Below are 18,428 nucleotides of genomic sequence, written 5' to 3'. Positions count from 1 at the left end.
GGACACAATTTGATACCATGAGCAATTGTGTTGGAAATATTTGTTTGTGAAAAATGTTGCACTACTGACCTGTGTTAATGAAGTCTGGGACGACAGACGAGAGTAAAGGCGGCTGGCCTTCTCAGCCACACCCTTCCCTGCTGAAATGACGCTGCTCTTAAAGATGTCCAGAGTCGGTGTGAGGAGAGAGTCCATGGAGAACGATGAGGTGGACGGAGTAGGAGATGAGGGTGACACTAATGAGGAAGGCCTCTGCCTGTCACCCAGAGGAAGAGATGGTGATGGCCTCAGCCTCTCTTTGGGATTGACAGGCAGTGGGAGGTGTGTGTTGGAGCGCAGTAGAGTGGAGGGTCTTGGTGAGGTGTGAGGAGATGGAGGGGATCGAAACAAGGGGCTCGAGGGGTTCTGCAGGTCCATACTGGGCGTGCGGCTGCTCAGAGGGCTGTTGCCGTTATTCATGTACATTTCGATCTCCTCGGCGAGGTTGCGGCGGGTGGTAGGTGTGCTGCAGTTGTCCTGGTCACACTCTACCGCCTTGGTCGCCATCAGTGACAGGGGGTCAAATCCCATCTCTATACCTGTCCTCCTCACAGTCCCAGCACTGAAGCTGACACTCCTCTCTATGGAGAAGTCTTGCCTCTCCGCTGCATCACTGCAGCTCACACTCCTCTCCACCAGAGGTTTCTGTTTATCAGTTTCTGTCTCCTCTTCCTCTACTCCATGCAGTCTCTCAGCCGCTACGTGATGCTGCTTCGCTGCGCCAGGATGAGGCACGGTGAGCCTCAGGCTCCCCTGTCCACCAGACAAGTCTAGAGATTTTGGCCTCTCTGTCTTTGGCAGAACTCCACACAGAATGGCATCACTGCATGGACTGGAAACCAGCCTGTCAACGTTACCTGTGATAACAAAATAAAAAAAAATGCGGCAAGGCATTCAGCTCTGATACAGTAAAACTGAAAATCTGTGGCACTGTTTTACACAATCATGGCAATCTTCTTTATGAATAAAACTCACCTGCACTGGCATCTGTTGATTTGTAGCTTTTAGCAGAAGGAGATATGCTGCTGATTGGAACTTCAATCTCAGGTGCTGGAGATTTAAATGATACCAAATTGTCAAGGAGATAATACACAAAATCACAAATTTTGTTATTGCAAAGGATTCATTCGACTACACTTATGAATGTAAACTGCAGCTGTAGTGTTGTTGTTTATGCCAATATAAAGCTGTTGCAGTGTGGTGGAGATGGGAAAACTGGCAGCTGAGTGTTTCCTTAAGGGAGAGCTGTTTATCTTAAAATATGGTCGTCTTATATTCAATGCTAAAAAACAAAGTTAGAGACAATTAGGACTGATGAAGGCCTTATTTAGTGAGCAGCATTGATCATGAAGACTGGAACAGAGAGACACAGCATGTTGTTGTTTGCAACAAATCCTGTCACGCACACAATCACCTGCTTACGTAACACATACATCCATCAACAGAATCTGTTTCTCCAAAACATCTAAATATATCAGTAAATGGATGGGTAGGGAATACTTTACACCCACACTGCGATATGACACCCTAGCTTTTAAAGAGAGAGTCTTCATTTTGCTGACAGTACGCAGTGATTCACTTCTGCTCAAATGGTCACTAAGTGTCAAAGATTAGAGATAGCAGTTAATGCATAACTCACTGGATTGGCTCTGTCCTTTGTCTTCCACCAGTGGCGTGCTGTCACTCTCTCTGCCGCACAGTCTCTCCTCCTCTTTGGACAGTGAATCGTAGCCTTGGTCTGACTGTCCACCTGCAAACAGATAAGAAGCTTTATTCCTCTGAAAATCACAGTTATTTTTCATATTTTATTTCTGACTGTTTTCCTCTTTCAGAAAGCGCTGAGTGAATCAAAAGCTAGATATTAAGTCTCCATGGATCCGTGGATAAGAGACAATTGATCTGAGAGTTTTGAGCATGGCGACATTCCCTACAGCTTGCAGCACACTCAGCAACACTCCCAGAATAGAAAAGCAGGAGCAGCAGGAGAGGAAAAGAGTCTTTGAAAACTAGCATCATATTCACAAGGTCAAACTGTAGGAAAAAGCACAAAGATTTTATGGATGTGCATGTGCCTCCTGATGATTGCATAGTTTACATTTTCCCCCATCACTTTTAAAAGCCATTGGAATATATTTAACATGTTTTTAGCATTTGTTATTTCTTACCATTTTAAAATATTTACTTGATGGAGTTATGTATTTATAACACGTGTCACTTCTGGGACTTAATAGTTATGTGGTGACATGTTCTTGAGGCGTTTTTGTGCTACAGGTCACTTCCGTTTCTTACTGTGGGTGTTGGGTGCTTGATAAAAAGCAGAATGTGTAGGGTACATGTTGGAGCAATTTATTTAAGTCCAGTGACATTTAAGCAAAGGGAAGCAAAATTAAAGGTTATGAATCCTGGGGTTTGGACACATTTAAGGTGGTAAATCAAATCAATTCAATTTAACTGTCAGACGTTGTGACACCAAGAGAAGCGGTGACACAATTAGGATGAGAGTGAAATAGTTGGAGGAAGGACAAAGCCAAGCCGCTGCTTCCTACCTGTACTAAATCCATCATCACTGGAGTCCATTTTAGTGAAGTCAGTGTCGATGGAGGTTCGCTCAGCAGAGTCATTAGCACTGTCCAAACTCCCATGACTGACTGTGTCAAGATCACTGCCGTCTGCAGGGAGATAACAGATAAGAGAGAGGATGAGAGGTTAAAACAAATGTCAGGGTACCAACAGGATTATAAGACTAGAGCCCAGCTGGGCTAAGAGCGCTTTATGTAATCATTGTCATCCACGGCAAAGAAGCAGGGATGCTCTAAATCCCACATGCGGTAGCTGTCATCATGATTGAACATTGCTGAACACAAAAGGACGCCAGGGCGCCAAAAGAAAATCAAGCTTTTACTTTTTCTGGCTTATTTTTAGCTCAAAGGAGAGCAGAATGAGAGCTGAATGAATCACACTAAACTGCACATTTTCATTTCACAAACCACTAAATCCTGTTTCTTAACATGATCACATTTCCTTTTCTGAAATTTTGTATAAAATCCTCTTTGTGAAGTGAATGAAATCAAACTACAACAACAACAACAGTGTTACTGTATATGGTGTAAAGCATGATGTTTTCATTAGAGCCCCTCATACAACATGTCATAATGGTAATGACAGTCTCTTTGGGCTGTTGCGGAAATTGACATCTAGAGCAACCTGTGTGCTGTGACTGCTGGGGAAGAAAACCTCTTCACTCTCTTTAATTAGTGTCATTAAAGAAAAGCGAGTTGGGAACAATATGTGCTGGAGGAGGCTGGAGTCAGGATAAACCTTGTTATGAGACCATGAGAGATGCCTTGAAGAAACTGCTCCCATAAGATCGTACTCATTTACATGTCTATTCATTAAGAACAGACATAAGATCCTTCTCTATCAGGCTGTGATTTACTGAATGTGTGTGCAAGTGAAAAGGCTTTACCACTGAACTTAATGCAATGAGTCTTGGATATAAAGTAATGACTACTGGTGTATGTTTTAGTATTTGTATGAAGGCAGTGTGGGAGTGCATAATATGCTGTATTAGCAGATGTGGATTAATAGTCAATTTTAAATTAATGATGTTTAAATTTAACTTTCTGTGCATTTCTTGAGTCATGACTGTCGGAAACAAATTTCACCCTTCTAATATTTACAAAAACTTTGACAGTCAGCATCTGTGCAGAAGAGACGTCAACGATTCACTTTCTAGACAGATGTTAGACCAGATGCTTGTGGAAATATTGTGATAAAATGAAAAGAATATGAGTATAGTTATTAGCGGAAACTACCATGGAAATTAGGGGTTATCAAATATCTGTAAAAATCAAATCTAACGCGTCCCTGAGTCAGGACTTTGGTAGTCTTACCTGAAAGCTGAGGATCTCTGTGAGAAGTCTGTTGTTTTCTCCCGGCTTGCTTGAACTGGAGCACACCTAGGACCACGTTCCTCAGCTTTCCCCACAGAAAGTAGCCTCCTCTGGTGGTGGAGGGCCAGGTGCTCTCCAGCACCGCCTGAAGCAGGAACATGGTCGGAGAGTTTTAGATTTAAACTTAAACCAAAGTCAAATTAGCTTGTTTATTGCTTACTGTTTGCAGGTACAATTTATATCAAGAGAACACACCTTGTTGTAGTACCCATAGGTGATGGCGTTGGGTTGAACTCCAGCCTTTTTCATCTCAAACAGCACCTTGACAGCCAGGACAGGCTGGCTGTACTGGCCACACAGCTGCAGCAACACACGGTAACACACCTTGGACAGAAAACATCAGGATTTTAAAGCTGAAGATGTGCACTATAACTTCAAAAACTTCATTAATGTCATTAATACACATGTATATATCTGTGTGGTTGTCTTATAATTCAGTTTCCTACCTCATCTGGAGCCTGTAGCTTCTTGTCCTGCATCCTCCTCAGCACATCGTAAGCTGTACGCAGAGCTCGAACCTTAGAGTGGCAGGTCCCGACGAATCCTGGCAGGCAGATGAACCACAGGCCATAGCAGTGGCGCAACAGACACTTGGACCACATCTGAGGCATAGATGAATAGGTTTTGGCCATCCTTTGAGCTGATTTGATCTCCTGAGATAAAAAAAGAAAAGAAAAAAAGATCACATACAGAGATGATTTATCTTCCTTTAGAAACTCGATTTGCATTTTGTTTTCACATTTATACCCTTATCCATCTTTATGAAGAATGAATGCTGCAGTGAAATAAGCTGAAAATGCAAAGAAAGAAAAAGGCTCAAATAAGGATAAAATCTGACGATACATTTAACACATATTAATGTTTATCTTTTATTATATGGTCTCAAAATACAAAAAACAAGTTAAAGAGATTTTTTTTTTTTTCTTTTTTTTTTTTTAAAAGCAGTTTTCAAGAAAATCTAACTACATATATGGCCGACCTGTTTCGAGCGTCTAAAGATGGCGGTAGGGCTGGCTGGGCTGCTGTGGCGCGAGGCCATGCCTGCTGATGGAGGATTTAGTCCCTCCAGTGGCTCCAGAAGCTCGACATTCAGCACAGGGAATCCAGAGTAGCTGCAGAAATACATATACACACTCTCATATAACATGAGATAAACTGAAATAGGCATCAATCCCACATAAACAAAGGCAAGCAAAGTGACATGCACACCAGCTTGGCGCCGACACCCTGGAAGCTTGAGCAACAACACAAGGATCCAAAAGCGATGTGTTCCGGCTCAAAATAATCACAAAGCCCCACAGCAGTGACAAATTATTTAACAAGAGAAGCAATTTACACTAAGTCTCTCCTTCGGGAGCCGTATTGTGTGCACCCAGTGTCTGTGAAAAGTGCTCTCGAAGTGAATAAGACATTGTAAAAGAAAGAAACAGTTTGCTTTGTTGTCAAGAGATTGATCTGCAGTGTGGTACCTATAGCACAGAGGATGCTCTTCTCCCTGCGGCAGTGGAGGCAGCTCTGGAGGGTTGATATAGACTGTGTGCTCACTGCGGTGGGATTCATCCAGTTCGATCAATCTGGTGTCCTCCGGCCGCTCACTGTCCACCTTGCAAGGGAAAAACACTTTCGTCATTGTCTTTCATCTTTCCTCTTAGCTTTGCTGTAAACACAAATCCATAGGCTAATGCTGTTTGGAGGCTCACAGGCACCTGATACCATATGAGCCCTCAGATCAGTGCGGATATGAGGGTCAGAGAGGACAAACAGATGTCAGTAATGAGTCCATTTACACCAGAAATATGGCCCCTGTCCCCGGTCCAGCCTACTGCCAAGGCAGAGGCTTGATCCTACGAATCTTCCAAGACTAAATTAATCCAGGCCGCAGTGACCTGGACAAAATGCCATGTTGGACATGAAACCATTACACTTTACTGCTTTGGCAGCAATGCTTGTTACTAAGCTGTCAAATCTCCTTCAACTCAAAATTGACCGACGGATCTGCTCTATGGAGAGAAGAGTACAAAGCCGCACTGCCTGCCTGAGAACAACAGCAGCAGCACAAAGGAGGATGACAAGGTAAAGCTTACATGTTGTTTTTTTTTTTTAGGAGAAAATCACCGCTGAATGGTTTTCTGGGAGATCATAAAAAGCCTGCTATGCTGATGTGCAGTCACTTGGCTTATCTGAATCGATTAGCAGCTTATCTTAGGCATGAGCTTTACAAAAACGTTAATATTTGGCAGCGGCTGAATAGCTCCCCAGTGGTACTGCGTTTACAGCGTTTGTTCCACTCAGTCGAGTGGATGATTCAGTCAACTGACTGTCACTGACCCGTTTGCCCTCACTTCGATTCCACTCAGTGTTTCTCCGCTTGTTGCCCTTCCTCTTACACCCAAGCGGTCTTTCCCAATCACGCACTTGTTGTCAACCTCAGCAGCAATGACGCTGAATGAATCAATGCTTCCACTTCTCAATAATGACCGCAATGACCATTCATACAGGAGCTCAAAACGTTCATGCAGGATGTAAATGCGACTTCCTGATTGCACAAGTTTGCAAGCACAAAGGGTTTTTCTGGAGGGGAGGTTGGTGTTTTGTCATTTTTGTGTGTTACAAAACATGTGAAGGCAGGATGTGTTAATGAAAGCTGTCAAGTCCCCACAAGATTAGGCCTCTAACTGACAATGAGGCCCACATGACGTAGGATTTGCACAACTAAACATCATAACATTTTGACAAATAAGGATTACCGCCTCCATCTTTATCTTCCTCTCTTGTATATTATGTTTCACAGAGGCTACTGAAGTCCGGAAAGTGCACAGAGTCTCAGAAAATGGCAAGCACAAATAATTAATCTCTATATCTCAGCATCACCACAAAATCAGCTCTGCATAACCTCTCTGTGCTGTTCATTCTAATGGCACCTGGTTCAATAATGCAGACTGCTGACAGACGCAGATGGCTGATGCACGCCCTCACATTTAAGACCTTACTACACTTTTAGCTTCACTCCCTCTTTACTTCACCTTGACTTATTCAGAATGAGTACACACATACACACACACACACACACACACACACACACACACACACACACAGCTCTCTGCCCTGAACCATGAAAACACTTTGACTTGGATCACACCTGAAGCTACTATCACTGAAAGAGGCAAAATGTATTAAAACGTGCACCCAGGTTTAAACTACAGCACAAGCTCTAGCAGCTTACCTTGCCTCCAGTGGTGAATAGCTGCCAGGCAGGCGGGTCAGGAAGAGAGAGAAAGAGAGAGAAGAAGACAATAAGCAGAAAATCTGAGAAAAAGAAAACGGCTGAGAACAAAGACAGAAAAACACTTAAAAGGATTGAAAAGAACAGGAGGGAAATAATAGACGAGAAAAGCTTAGTGCTGATGGTAATAAGAGGCTCAAGGGAGATGTTGGGGTGTTGTTTATTTCTATTAGTTCCTGTTATTTGCTTATTAGCTCCTTCAAATTAAACAAAGACCTCAATCTTAATTGAGAGGAAAGCGTGTGAGTAATCTTTCCTCTAAACGCCTCAGCCTTTTTTTTCCCAAGAACTTCTGCAAATGGTTTGAGGCAAGACTAAATATTGTTACCGGAGCAATTTTTCTTGCACAGCGCAATGATACAGTTTTTCTAATGAATTGTCTGTGACACGTAAAATCCATAATAAAGATTAGCTGCAAGCCTCACCTTATCAACACACTCATCAAAGAAAGCCAGGCTAGCATCTTTATCGCTGACGAATGAGCACTCTTCTATGAAACGGCTGAACATTTGAGTCTTGGTCATGAGGGAGTAAAACCTCTGATGGGAGCGGTCTCTGCTCTTCAGGAAGCCTATGGAACAAAACATGTTACAAAATGAAACACATGACAGGTGTTGATTAATAGCAGTGTCATGATTCTAAATCTGGACATGCACTTCTCAATCTGTTGCAGAACGTTTATGGCGTCAAGATGCAGCATTTACAGAAAATGAATACCGTGCTGTGAAACAAGTTCTTCCCTGCTGCATCAGAGCACACAGATGTGCAAGGACATTGAGCTATTAATCATGGCCGTTTCTCTGACTCGTCATCCAAGTCTAATTTCCACAGAGGCCTAAGCTAAATCACCAGAGTCATTACAGCAGTGATTTAGGCCAAACTTTGATGCAGCAGTGCTCAGACCTCAAACAGCACTGAATCACATGAAGGCAAGGCAACAATAGCTTTGTCAGTGTGTTTTGCGATTACATGCAGTAATAGATATCATAGACCGAGGCTGAAGTGTACCTTGGATGTCGAAGAGAGAGCTGGCATCTGTGGTCTTCTCAGAGGGGGCTTGGGTGATGGGCAGCAGGTAGGAGCGGTATCCTCGTAGGATGGCCGCCATGAACCGCAGGAAGGCCTCCTGGATCTCCAGCTCCAGAGTGTGGAGGCTCTTCCCCCCGTTGAGCTCACTGTCAGTCACTGTGTGCTCCATCTGCACATCTTCACGGTTCAGCTGACCACCTGAGAGCACACAACAGATGTTAACGTGGAATGTATATAGAGGACATGAAAAACACGCCAACACAAGGTATTCTAACTTGTGAAGTAAAGTCCGGTATAACAGTAAACACTATTATTTTTGCGTAAGAACTCTTTCCACAATACGACAAGTGGCAACCTGTTAATGAGACTAAGATAGAACCATGCTAACTAAATGTGAATGTCAGCATGCTAACATGATGACACTGGCAGTGCTGACGTGCTGTTTAGCAGACATACAATTTAGCATGTTCACTTAGTTTAATATGTTAGCATACAAACATTTGCTCATGAGCACAAAATAAAAAGACAAACCGAGGCTGGTGGGAATGTCATCAGTTTTGCGAGTATTTGGTAATAAACCAAATAATTGGACTAATTGAAATTTTGATCTGATAACGGTGCCACAGGAGCGTTCATATTTTTGAGACATTTCTCTTAAAAAAAGCAAATGTCAACCTCGTGGTATTAGACTAAAAGTCAGGCGATCACCAAAGTCTTTAGGATTGATCTTATTGGGACTATGAATATCTGCACAAGATTTCATGGTAATCCATCCAGCTGTTGAGATATTTTACTAACTCTAAAACACTGCTGTATACAACTATTGGTAACCATTTCTTATTTGTACAGTGGGTTTCATTATAACTAGATCAATTCAGACCAGCTGACATTGCATCATTCCAGTTCAGCTAAAATATAGTGTGATAGCAGAAAGCATCAAAGATAAATGTTAATTTGCTACAATGAAAGGGATTCATTTGGCATTGATGTTTAATTGTGACAGTGACAAGTAATCCATGTTAGAATAGGCAGATATTTCTGTTTTCTCTTCTGACAGACCACATTAGCCCATAATACTATACAGCCATATGCTGAAATTTGAGTAAAGGGGCAAAAGCGATTCTGGGAAACACAGTATTTGACAAATTGAAGTATAAGTAGATGAGGCAGGTTGAGTAGGAGTGTATACCATAAGACTAAATTACACTTCATCCACAATATCTCCTGGGATGCACAAAACATTATCGGTTGGTTTTATATAACAATGTAATCATCTAATGAGCTTTTCCTGTAAATTGACTCTACAGGCTGACTCAACAGCCTTAAGTAGCCAGCCTAAATTATTCATGAAACTACACATAAAATGACACAGCAGACTGGACTCACCCTCAGTGAGCTGTTGATAGAGCTTATTCAGGGTATTCAGAAGATATTTGCAGGCTCTCCTCGGCAAGATTTTCCACGTTAAAGCCTTCTTGTCGTCTTTTCTGAAAGCACACCATATGGTTTTCATTACACGGGAGGACAGTGAAGAAACATTGCAAAAAGCTACAAGGAGGGAGATAGATTTACTGACATCAGCACTTACAACTACAATTGCAAAATAGCTTTTGGATTGATGTGGTGGACCAGTGGGACCCAAATGTGCTTTCGTGTATAGTAAGAATATTTCACATTCCAGCTCTTATCGTTACATAAAAGAGGCTCTCACTGACTTATACAGATAACCCTGGGAAGAACTTTCATCATCAAACCAATAAAAAGCCTAAATCATGGGAAGATGGTTTTCGCTTGGGTGTGTTAAAGTTGAAGGTGGCCATCTATCACGGAGGGATTGCGGTTAGAGGTTACTTACTGGGAGATAGTGTTGGTGTCCAGATCCACACAGCTGATGTCAGATGGGGGCACGTAAAGGTCAAAGTATCTGGAGTCCACACCCACAATGAAAGGACACGGTGCACTGAGCACATCGGCCAGGGCCAGCGGGCACAGAGGGATGTAGGGGCACGGCCAGTGGAAGGGAAAGATCATCTGAAAAGGGAAGAGACACATCCATCAGTATAAATGCATCCATATAATTCATACATAAACTGCAGGGACAAAAGAAGAGATTTAAACTGGGAGATAGTCAGCAACTACTGCACCACTAATGCCATAAGCGAGGGTCTTCTTTGATGTGATTATGGGTGATTTATTGATGCCACGGCCCTGCCTTTTACCTCATCAACTATTGTACCTCTAATCACATTAAAGACCGTCCTCTTAAGAGTTATTATTAGTGTAATGGAAAGAAAAGAACAAACCACTTACAGACACAAGGGCCTCTGTGACACTGGTGAGTACCGCTGGACGCAAAGAATGAACCAGGATCTTGTGCTCTGTAACAGCCAACACCAGAAGAGTGGCTGCGTTTTTCGGGCCCAGATTCAGCAGTAATGTAGAGAGGCTTCCACCACTAGTGCACAAAAAAACAAAAAAAAAACAAAATCAGATCAAGAAAGCAACAAATATAGTATGTCTTTGTGTTATAATTTTATATTTTACTGACGTTCCCCCACCTGAGAGGCAGCGGAGAGGAGACAGGCTGGCTCAGCATCAGACTGTCATGTGGAGACAACTATGGAAGATGCACAGAGGAGCGTTAGAGCAGCAGTGGGTGGAGGATTCAGCTTGTGATTACAGTGTGTTTACAGACTTTCATGACGAACCAAATAAAGCAAGCACTCATCAAATGTCACATATTGAGCCCACCTGCACTAGGATGCGTGGTCTCTGAGTGGAGGGGAATGGCACACTTTGCATGAAGTGAAAGATGTGCCTGAAAGTAAAGAGAAAATGAGTCAGTAAAGACACCAAGTACTGTCTGTAAGACTAAGAATTAACCAGTTTATGATAGACTTCAACAAAAAGACTAAATCTGTTAAACTTGCTAACTTTTCAATAGGCAGAGCATGTGGCCCAGAGATGGAGTATCGGTAGAGGAACGTTAGAAAGCTCCTGAAGGATTGGAAGAAGGGCCAGTGGGAGAGCAGACAGATGCTCTTGTTGCTGTAAACACTTCTGGTCCCGTCAGGTCCGAGATCAGAGCTTGGCAGGCCGAGCTGTGAGCGCTGACGCTCAGACAGATTCTCCTCTGAGTAAGGCTCATAGAACTGGATGGCTGCTCCGTACACCTGCACACAAAGGGATCACAATATAAAGGTTGATGATTCAATAACATTACAAAGATTTAAACCACAGTAGTCAGAGGTCCTTTGAAAGAACTTATTCAGGTAAGGATGTTGTGGCTGCTCCACTAGAGAATTTTCATCCTAATAAATCAGCTAAATCATCCTCAGTCCTTTGAAGTTGTTCCTCCCAAATAAATAAACAAATCATTCCAGGCATGAAGTGCCAGGAGACTAGCCTGCAGACTAGAGGTTGCAGGAAAGAAGGAGTGAGCACTGAGGCATTCAGCAGTTAAAACTTGTGCACCAGCCCAAGTGGCGCATGGGTTATCCATTATTCAAAAGATGAGCTGCAAAAAAATATTTTATGCTGCATTGCTTTCAAAGCCTAACAGCCTTTTAGTATTCCAAACACAGCCTTTAGACCGTTTTTGATTCCAGTCGTAGTTTGGAAGTTGATTAAGATTGTCTAGTATTCTTAGAAATACTCCTGCAGTTCATCAACATACTAATCCATAAGGGATACTAATGCGCAGAGAGAGACAGAGGGGGAAATAAAGATGGAGAGGCTGGCTGAAATTAAGCAATTAACAGAGCATTTGTGTATTAAAGGGCAGAGAAACTGATGCCAACTTTGGGAGAACTGCTTAATTAATGATAATGTAAATGAAATGATGAAAGAAATGAGACTCTGAAGAAAAAGTAGTGTTTCTTTTTCTTGGCAATATCGCGTCCAGGTTTGTAGGTTTCTGTGTGTTTCGCATGACACAGAAAGGCAAGACAAGATAAGTCAAACACGGAGAAACGGACATGGTTATTGGTAACACTCGTGTCAGTAGGTGGTGGTGTTACCTTTTCTCCAGAGGCCCCTGTCAGCACAAATGTGGAAAAAACAGGCAGGGAGTGTTTGGTGTGCGCTGGCCAGCACTCGATCGTAGCCCCCATGGGCAGGCAGAACATAGGCACTGACTCAGGCAGTGGGAAGGACTCATAGTCCTCTTCAGGATACCTACACAGCAGACCTAGACGCAAATACACACAACACAGTCAAATACGTCTTCGAAACTTCACTACATGCTGACATAGAGAAAAGAGGATGTGATAAAATACTGACTATTCCAATATCAAATTTCATACATAGTGCATATTCTGCACAATAGTTTACCTGCTTTGTATGCAATTGTGTTTGCTTTAGCCAGAGATTTCTTATAACAAAGGTAGATCGAAGATCCCCACTGGAATACGAGAAAAGACACAGACCACCACAGGTCAATGAAAACATGAATTATTTTTGCTAGCATTCTTGAGATTTAGCTGTGTTCTCAGAGGTGTATCCCACCATGCTGCTGTTGAGGTTCTTGTCCACCTTGCAGAAGGTGTGAGGGGGTGTCTCCCCCTTGCCTGGGATGATGATGCAAACATCAGTGACAGCCAGTGAAGTGTGGGGCTGGCTCTTCGGGGCACGGCGGTAGGTGATGTAGATGCGTTGGGAGGACGAGCTGCTGATGTTGGCAGGGCGACCTGAGGGCGTGGTCTGGACGATGTGACATCCAGGCTTCAGCTTCTCTTTCCACTCATACAGAACCCTGAAATACAAGGCTGAGTTAGACTGACTTTTTACTCAATTTTTATTCAATCAAAGACATTCTTGAGAAAGAATTCGACTTTGATAATATATTCATAGAAGAGATGTCAGACTAAAGGATGTGTTTAAGAGCAGATTACAGTGACCCAAGGCAGAGAAGTGATTAGTGGTGCTGGGTGAGTAAAGGGTCAGGCTGAGGATTACTGCTTACCCAAGATCTGTCAGTGGAGGCTTATCTCTGCCTCGCTTGAAACACAGGAAGATCTGCGGGCCCCTGAGGCTGGCTCCATTGAGCTCTGCAGAGAGGCCTGAGGGAGTGCTTTCCACACAGGTGAATCCCGGGGGTACCTCTTCACCCAGGGAGCGGATCACCACAGCTACGTCGGTGATGGGGGCGTTGGGTTTCACAGACTTGGGACCGGCGTCGTCAAAGTGGAGCTCCTCCTCCAGAGGCTTGGACAAGTCAGTGAGGCCGGCAACCACAAAGTAGTCGGCTACACGAGGCCCTTTATCCTCCATCATTTCCCATTCCCACACTGAGGGCTGGAAAGTAGAGAGAGGGAGAGAGGCGGAGGGCTTCCATTATACATTTTAAACATATTGCAATTACATATGATGTAGTGTAGCTTAAACACAGGAAGAAAGTGGGCCTTTGCAATCAGGAAGGGACCTGGCCGAGCAGCATCAGCATTAAATTCACTCTCTGAGCACACTCTATTAATTGTCTTGCTGCTATAACTGTTAAATGAATCATGGGGATAGAGATACCGTGCAGCATGTAAAACAGAGACATTACCTACATTGCACATACATTCTATACTGAAGAAATAACCAAATATAATGAGAGCATCTGGAAGCATTTAGCATGCATTCCTGTCTGCAACAACACCATATTTCTCCAAGAAATATGGGAGGGTTTAAGACCAATGACCTTGCTATATGCCCTGACTGATTATGTAAAATAAAACACATGCGTCTGTAGAAAAAGAAGAAGAAAAAAATGTGTGGAAAGGAAAAGTACCAGAACTGTAATTGAGCATTGGGAAAAGAAGAGAGTGCGCACTGTAGTGCAGCAAAAAGCTTTTTTTGGAGCTTTTAGCGAGGTGATATTCAGACAGCGTATATTCTGCGCTGAACAATGTTGTGAAGAAAAAAGGAATAGAGGGAGCGCCTGTGAGTCAGCTTGTTATAGCTTTATCACAAAGCATGGAGCCCTGGAAGGCCTCTTAGCACTGGGCCAGCTTATTGTGCTTCAGCTGAAGAGCCTGTTTTATCTCTCTCAGCAGTTCTTCCACACTCAGTAGCAAACTGATAAACAGCTGCCTATTATTTTCCCCACTGGGCTATGAGGGAGTTAGCATAAAGTTATCCCACTCCTCTGTGCTAGATGTGTCACTACCAGGAGCCATGGTACTACAAGAAGCCACGACCATGTCACCCACTTTAAAGCCATTGGACTTTAGCTTCCACTGGCTTTAAAGCGAATGGATCTGTGTGCTGTCCTCCTCTGTGGCCGTGTGATAGGACAGAAAACTAAGCACTGCTTACTGGCTTAGGGCGTGAAACTGACCGCTAACATGAGAACAAGGGGCCAAAAAAACAAGATAATCTATAGTAGCAAACATGCTGCAGAATTTCCATTTTCATGCTCACGCTCATGCTGGGATGAGAATGATTTCGCTGTTACTGCTGATCCAACGACACCTGGATTTACTTATTTGGCTAATTACTGATCCTCCTAGAATCCATAAGACCAAGCAAAACAATTTACGAATAAAATTCAGTCTAATATCTTGTTTCAGAAGCCTGTTTGCTCTGTGCATCAGTGAGAGTGGTATTTCAAAATGATGACTCATCATCACTCTTGGCCTTACAGTGTTTTCATCTGCATTAAAGAGTCTTTAAGTCCAATGTTCCCTGGTTAGCCAGTGGCTGTGTTGATGCAGGTTATTTGCACTCTGCAGCCCTGTGGGTAAACCCAGTGACTCAGCATGTATAGCAAAAAGTGGACAGTTTATTTCAGATTTCCTTCCAAAACTGGTTTTCATTAAATGGCAAAAATATGTAAATACACGTTACAGTAGCACTTATGATTTATAGTATTTATGTTTCCCTTGCATCTTTTGTTCATTGTTGCTCTCAAAAAATAATTTAAAAAGTGGTATGAGCTGTAAAGTTGATTTCTGGAAAACAAAAAAGTCCAGAATTTGACACATTCTGTGTCTTTCAAAATGTCCCATTATTTCACAACTGATGCATATTTAAAGTTGCTTAGTTGCTTAAATAGTCTCTTTTCCATGTTTCTCCACTGGTTGTACTTTCCTATCCCTCTGACAAATGGCACCAAAGTATTTTTTATTCAGCAGCCTTTAAATTTTCAACACTGATTTGTCTATAAAAGATCATCTTTTTTCCCGTCTTGGATGGATTAGACTATTAAACGCCTTCCAAACAAAAGATGTCTCATGCTGCTCAAATCTCAAGTCTCATTTGAGGTAATATACTATTCAGATAATCTACTAGAGGGTTCACAAACTTTTCATTGTAACTGTGATCAAATTCACAGACTGATCCAAATGGAGACAGAGCAAAACAGAGTTATTATGAAATAAAGAATCAAATTTCTATTTTACTTAGGGAACTTACAACCAATGAAAGTCATCAAAGGCCTTAATTATTCCGTTCAGTAGATCCCCCTTCCTTTGAATGTGACACAGCACTCACACCAATCCGTAATAACATCCCCGCTCTCAGTAGGTATCGCATGAGTGCTGCTAAATATACAGTTGATGGCATGGCAGATGTGTCATACAATACTTGGAAGGTTCAGGATTAAATATAGATGTAATCTCCAGTTCCAACTACCACGACATCCACTGCGTCTGTTCCTCCCCCTCAACAGGAAGCACAGGCCTAAAATCATATCTAATCCTCACCATAGCAACAACATTAAAATTGAAGATTCTATGTTTCTCACTGAGATGCTGAAATTACTAATGGGCTGTTTCATTACCACAGAGTCTCTGGGAGAGCCAGAGAATAAAATTATTCAGGTCTAAATATTAACAGATATACCCTGAATGTACAATGAACAGGTATAGTTTCTGTCTGTTTATCTAATTAAGTTTTTATTCATGTTCGTGGCCTCCTTCTTGTATTGACCTGGAAGCTATTACACATTCATGTCACCTCTCAGTGAGCAGGTCTTGTCCACAGTTTTTCCCTTTTCTCCTAGCAGTGGTTTTTGTGTGTTTTCCATTAGTACTGCTGGGCAGGCTGCACCAGAGTCGAAAGGTCATTAGCCTTCTGCTGTCATGTGTGCAGTGCTTTGTTTTTGTCTACATAATACTGCATAACTTTGATTGTTCTGTGTATCAGTCTAGGAAGACTTGTCCTCTAAACTTCTTTGGGCCCATAAATAAACCCGATTCGACCAGACTTGACGTTTTATTTTCCATATGATTTTCAACAGTCTCACACCATCACACTAATTGCAGGCAACCCTGCGTTAGCTCAACACTGGAAGTGAGTGACTCACGGTCTCCCCAGAAACTGCAATCTTTTCATTCACCACAGTTTTCTTCATAAAAGCAGACAAATAAGGACACAGCGGATTTCCTCTTCTCACCAGAAAACAAGCCAACTTCCCCATTCACATCCACTATTGTTTTTATGAGTCACCTCCAACCGTCAGATTTGCAGTAATTCTCTAACCACTTGTGCCATAATGGTTTCATGTTTGGATTGATTGCTTTCACAGAAAGCCACAAAATTAGATTTTTCCCACACTGTCTCACATAACTCATCATTTTCTGTATTTGATAGTCCCAAAGCTTCATTTGACATATTCCAAGATGCCTTTTGTAGATAGTTTAAATGTAATATTCTTGACATCTTATGCATAATTTTAAAGACTCCCTTATATTTCAGCCTGGTATGTTAAGCATGGGTACCTTGGGCCTTTGGCTAGAATATTTCACTAAATAATAAAGAAGAAAATGTTAAAAGCTTGAACAGTGGCAAATATTTCAAAGTTCTGACAGAACTGTGATTAAATCCAACATTTTTAAATTATAACAGGAGCTTTTGTCATTTGAAAAAAAATAATTGATTATTTATCTTACATGTCTTCTTGATACAGTATTCCATGCAAGAAACATTTTATTTTCTACATTTCCCCCCAAACAGCAGAATTTTGACATTAAACCATAAAAAAAACTAGACCCTGTCTCTATAATGCATGTGATATTGTGAAGTGAAATAAAGGCCTTTTCACTTTTGCTTTGAGCATCACAGTGGTCTTGTAATTATGGCCCAATAGACAGAGGCCGCGGCTGCTGGACAGTCAGACCCAGGCTTTGCAGGGATTAGAGAGGGATGTGTTAACAGCAGGGGGGCAGGGAGGATGGGCAGTCTGATCTGGGGAGGGAACCACCACAACATTTCACTCAGCATCTGTTCCCTCTTAGCCATGAAGACAACCCTCACCCTCATCATCCATTTGCATTCCTTATGTTTGACAGGGGGAGACCCTGGCTGCTTGATGAGGAAACCACACACGCCCAAGATAAACAGAGCAAAAAGATTAAGAATTAAATACTCTAAGGTGGTACTGCAAATATATATATATATATATATATATATATATATATATATATATATAGGAACCCTCCATGATAAGCTTGCAACTACATTAGGAATACCATAAAGCAAGCAAATGGTCATTGAAAAACATAACTGATCACAGCGACCACAATAATACAGAGGGGTTTTCTCATATGCCCCGACCAGAAGAAGCCATCTTATAGAGCATCTACACGGGATGCAACGAAATAAGCCTCCATATGACTTCATTGTAGCCAATGAGCGCACTGTAAATATAGTGAATCACACACAGGCAGCGATGCTCACTATAAAGCATTAAGTTATTCTTGCAATGCATATAGCTATACAACAATAATATGACCTGTTTACCTTTTGAATTATCCTAACCAAGCATCCAACATTAAAATAATAATAATAAAGGATTCAGTTTGTAGCGATAACAGTCATCACCTCACGTACAATCACAGGTTCAAATTATTAAAAATTAAGGTTGGGAGACCCCTTCATTATAGAGACTGGGTGTGTGAGGTTGGTTTGTTTTTATCCTCAATAAAAGAAGAATCTACTCACATCTGACGAATCACGACGACTGCAAGATCAATGTGTCGAATACGAGGCGAAATAAAACCGAGATTTCTGTTGATAGCTAATTTTATCCCTCGGCGTTTGCTTCTTTTATTTATATTTTTTCCTCTGTGTTATCGTAAAAAAAACACCAAAAAAAAGAATTCACAGTGGGATGGACGCATCCAAATAGCCTGTGTACA

General features: G+C 42.0%; 1 protein-coding gene across 2 annotated transcripts in view; it reads right to left on the bottom strand.

Moving 5' to 3' along the window:
• The window catches only part of dennd4a (DENN/MADD domain containing 4A), a 23,690-nt gene extending 5,262 nt beyond the window's left edge, over positions 1-18,428 (bottom strand). The window contains exons 1-23 of one of the 2 annotated variants that reach the window (XM_023422501.2): positions 18,232-18,428; positions 13,268-13,599; positions 12,811-13,057; positions 12,637-12,706; positions 12,324-12,493; positions 11,239-11,477; positions 11,056-11,122; positions 10,863-10,921; positions 10,615-10,759; positions 10,160-10,335; positions 9,691-9,791; positions 8,284-8,502; positions 7,701-7,846; positions 7,216-7,236; positions 5,462-5,595; positions 4,972-5,104; positions 4,439-4,645; positions 4,188-4,316; positions 3,933-4,077; positions 2,586-2,708; positions 1,679-1,789; positions 1,015-1,089; positions 70-896 (exon numbers count right to left, since the gene is read on the bottom strand). In XM_023422501.2, the coding sequence (XP_023278269.1) occupies positions 70-896; positions 1,015-1,089; positions 1,679-1,789; positions 2,586-2,708; positions 3,933-4,077; positions 4,188-4,316; positions 4,439-4,645; positions 4,972-5,104; positions 5,462-5,595; positions 7,216-7,236; positions 7,701-7,846; positions 8,284-8,502; positions 9,691-9,791; positions 10,160-10,335; positions 10,615-10,759; positions 10,863-10,921; positions 11,056-11,122; positions 11,239-11,477; positions 12,324-12,493; positions 12,637-12,706; positions 12,811-13,057; positions 13,268-13,578 (3,855 nt within the window). In that variant the 5' untranslated portion in view covers positions 13,579-13,599; positions 18,232-18,428. The remainder of the gene's footprint in view (positions 1-69; positions 897-1,014; positions 1,090-1,678; positions 1,790-2,585; positions 2,709-3,932; positions 4,078-4,187; positions 4,317-4,438; positions 4,646-4,971; positions 5,105-5,461; positions 5,596-7,215; positions 7,237-7,700; positions 7,847-8,283; positions 8,503-9,690; positions 9,792-10,159; positions 10,336-10,614; positions 10,760-10,862; positions 10,922-11,055; positions 11,123-11,238; positions 11,478-12,323; positions 12,494-12,636; positions 12,707-12,810; positions 13,058-13,267; positions 13,600-18,231) is intronic. The other variant, XM_023422502.2, reaches the window with a different exon arrangement.

The sequence above is a fragment of the Seriola lalandi genome, unplaced genomic scaffold, assembly GCF_002814215.2.
Source record: "Seriola lalandi dorsalis isolate HSWRI2012SDOR001 ecotype SW California unplaced genomic scaffold, Sedor1 jcf7180002054682, whole genome shotgun sequence".
NCBI lineage: Eukaryota > Metazoa > Chordata > Actinopteri > Carangiformes > Carangidae > Seriola > Seriola lalandi.
This window is presented reverse-complemented; position numbering and strand designations above follow the sequence as displayed.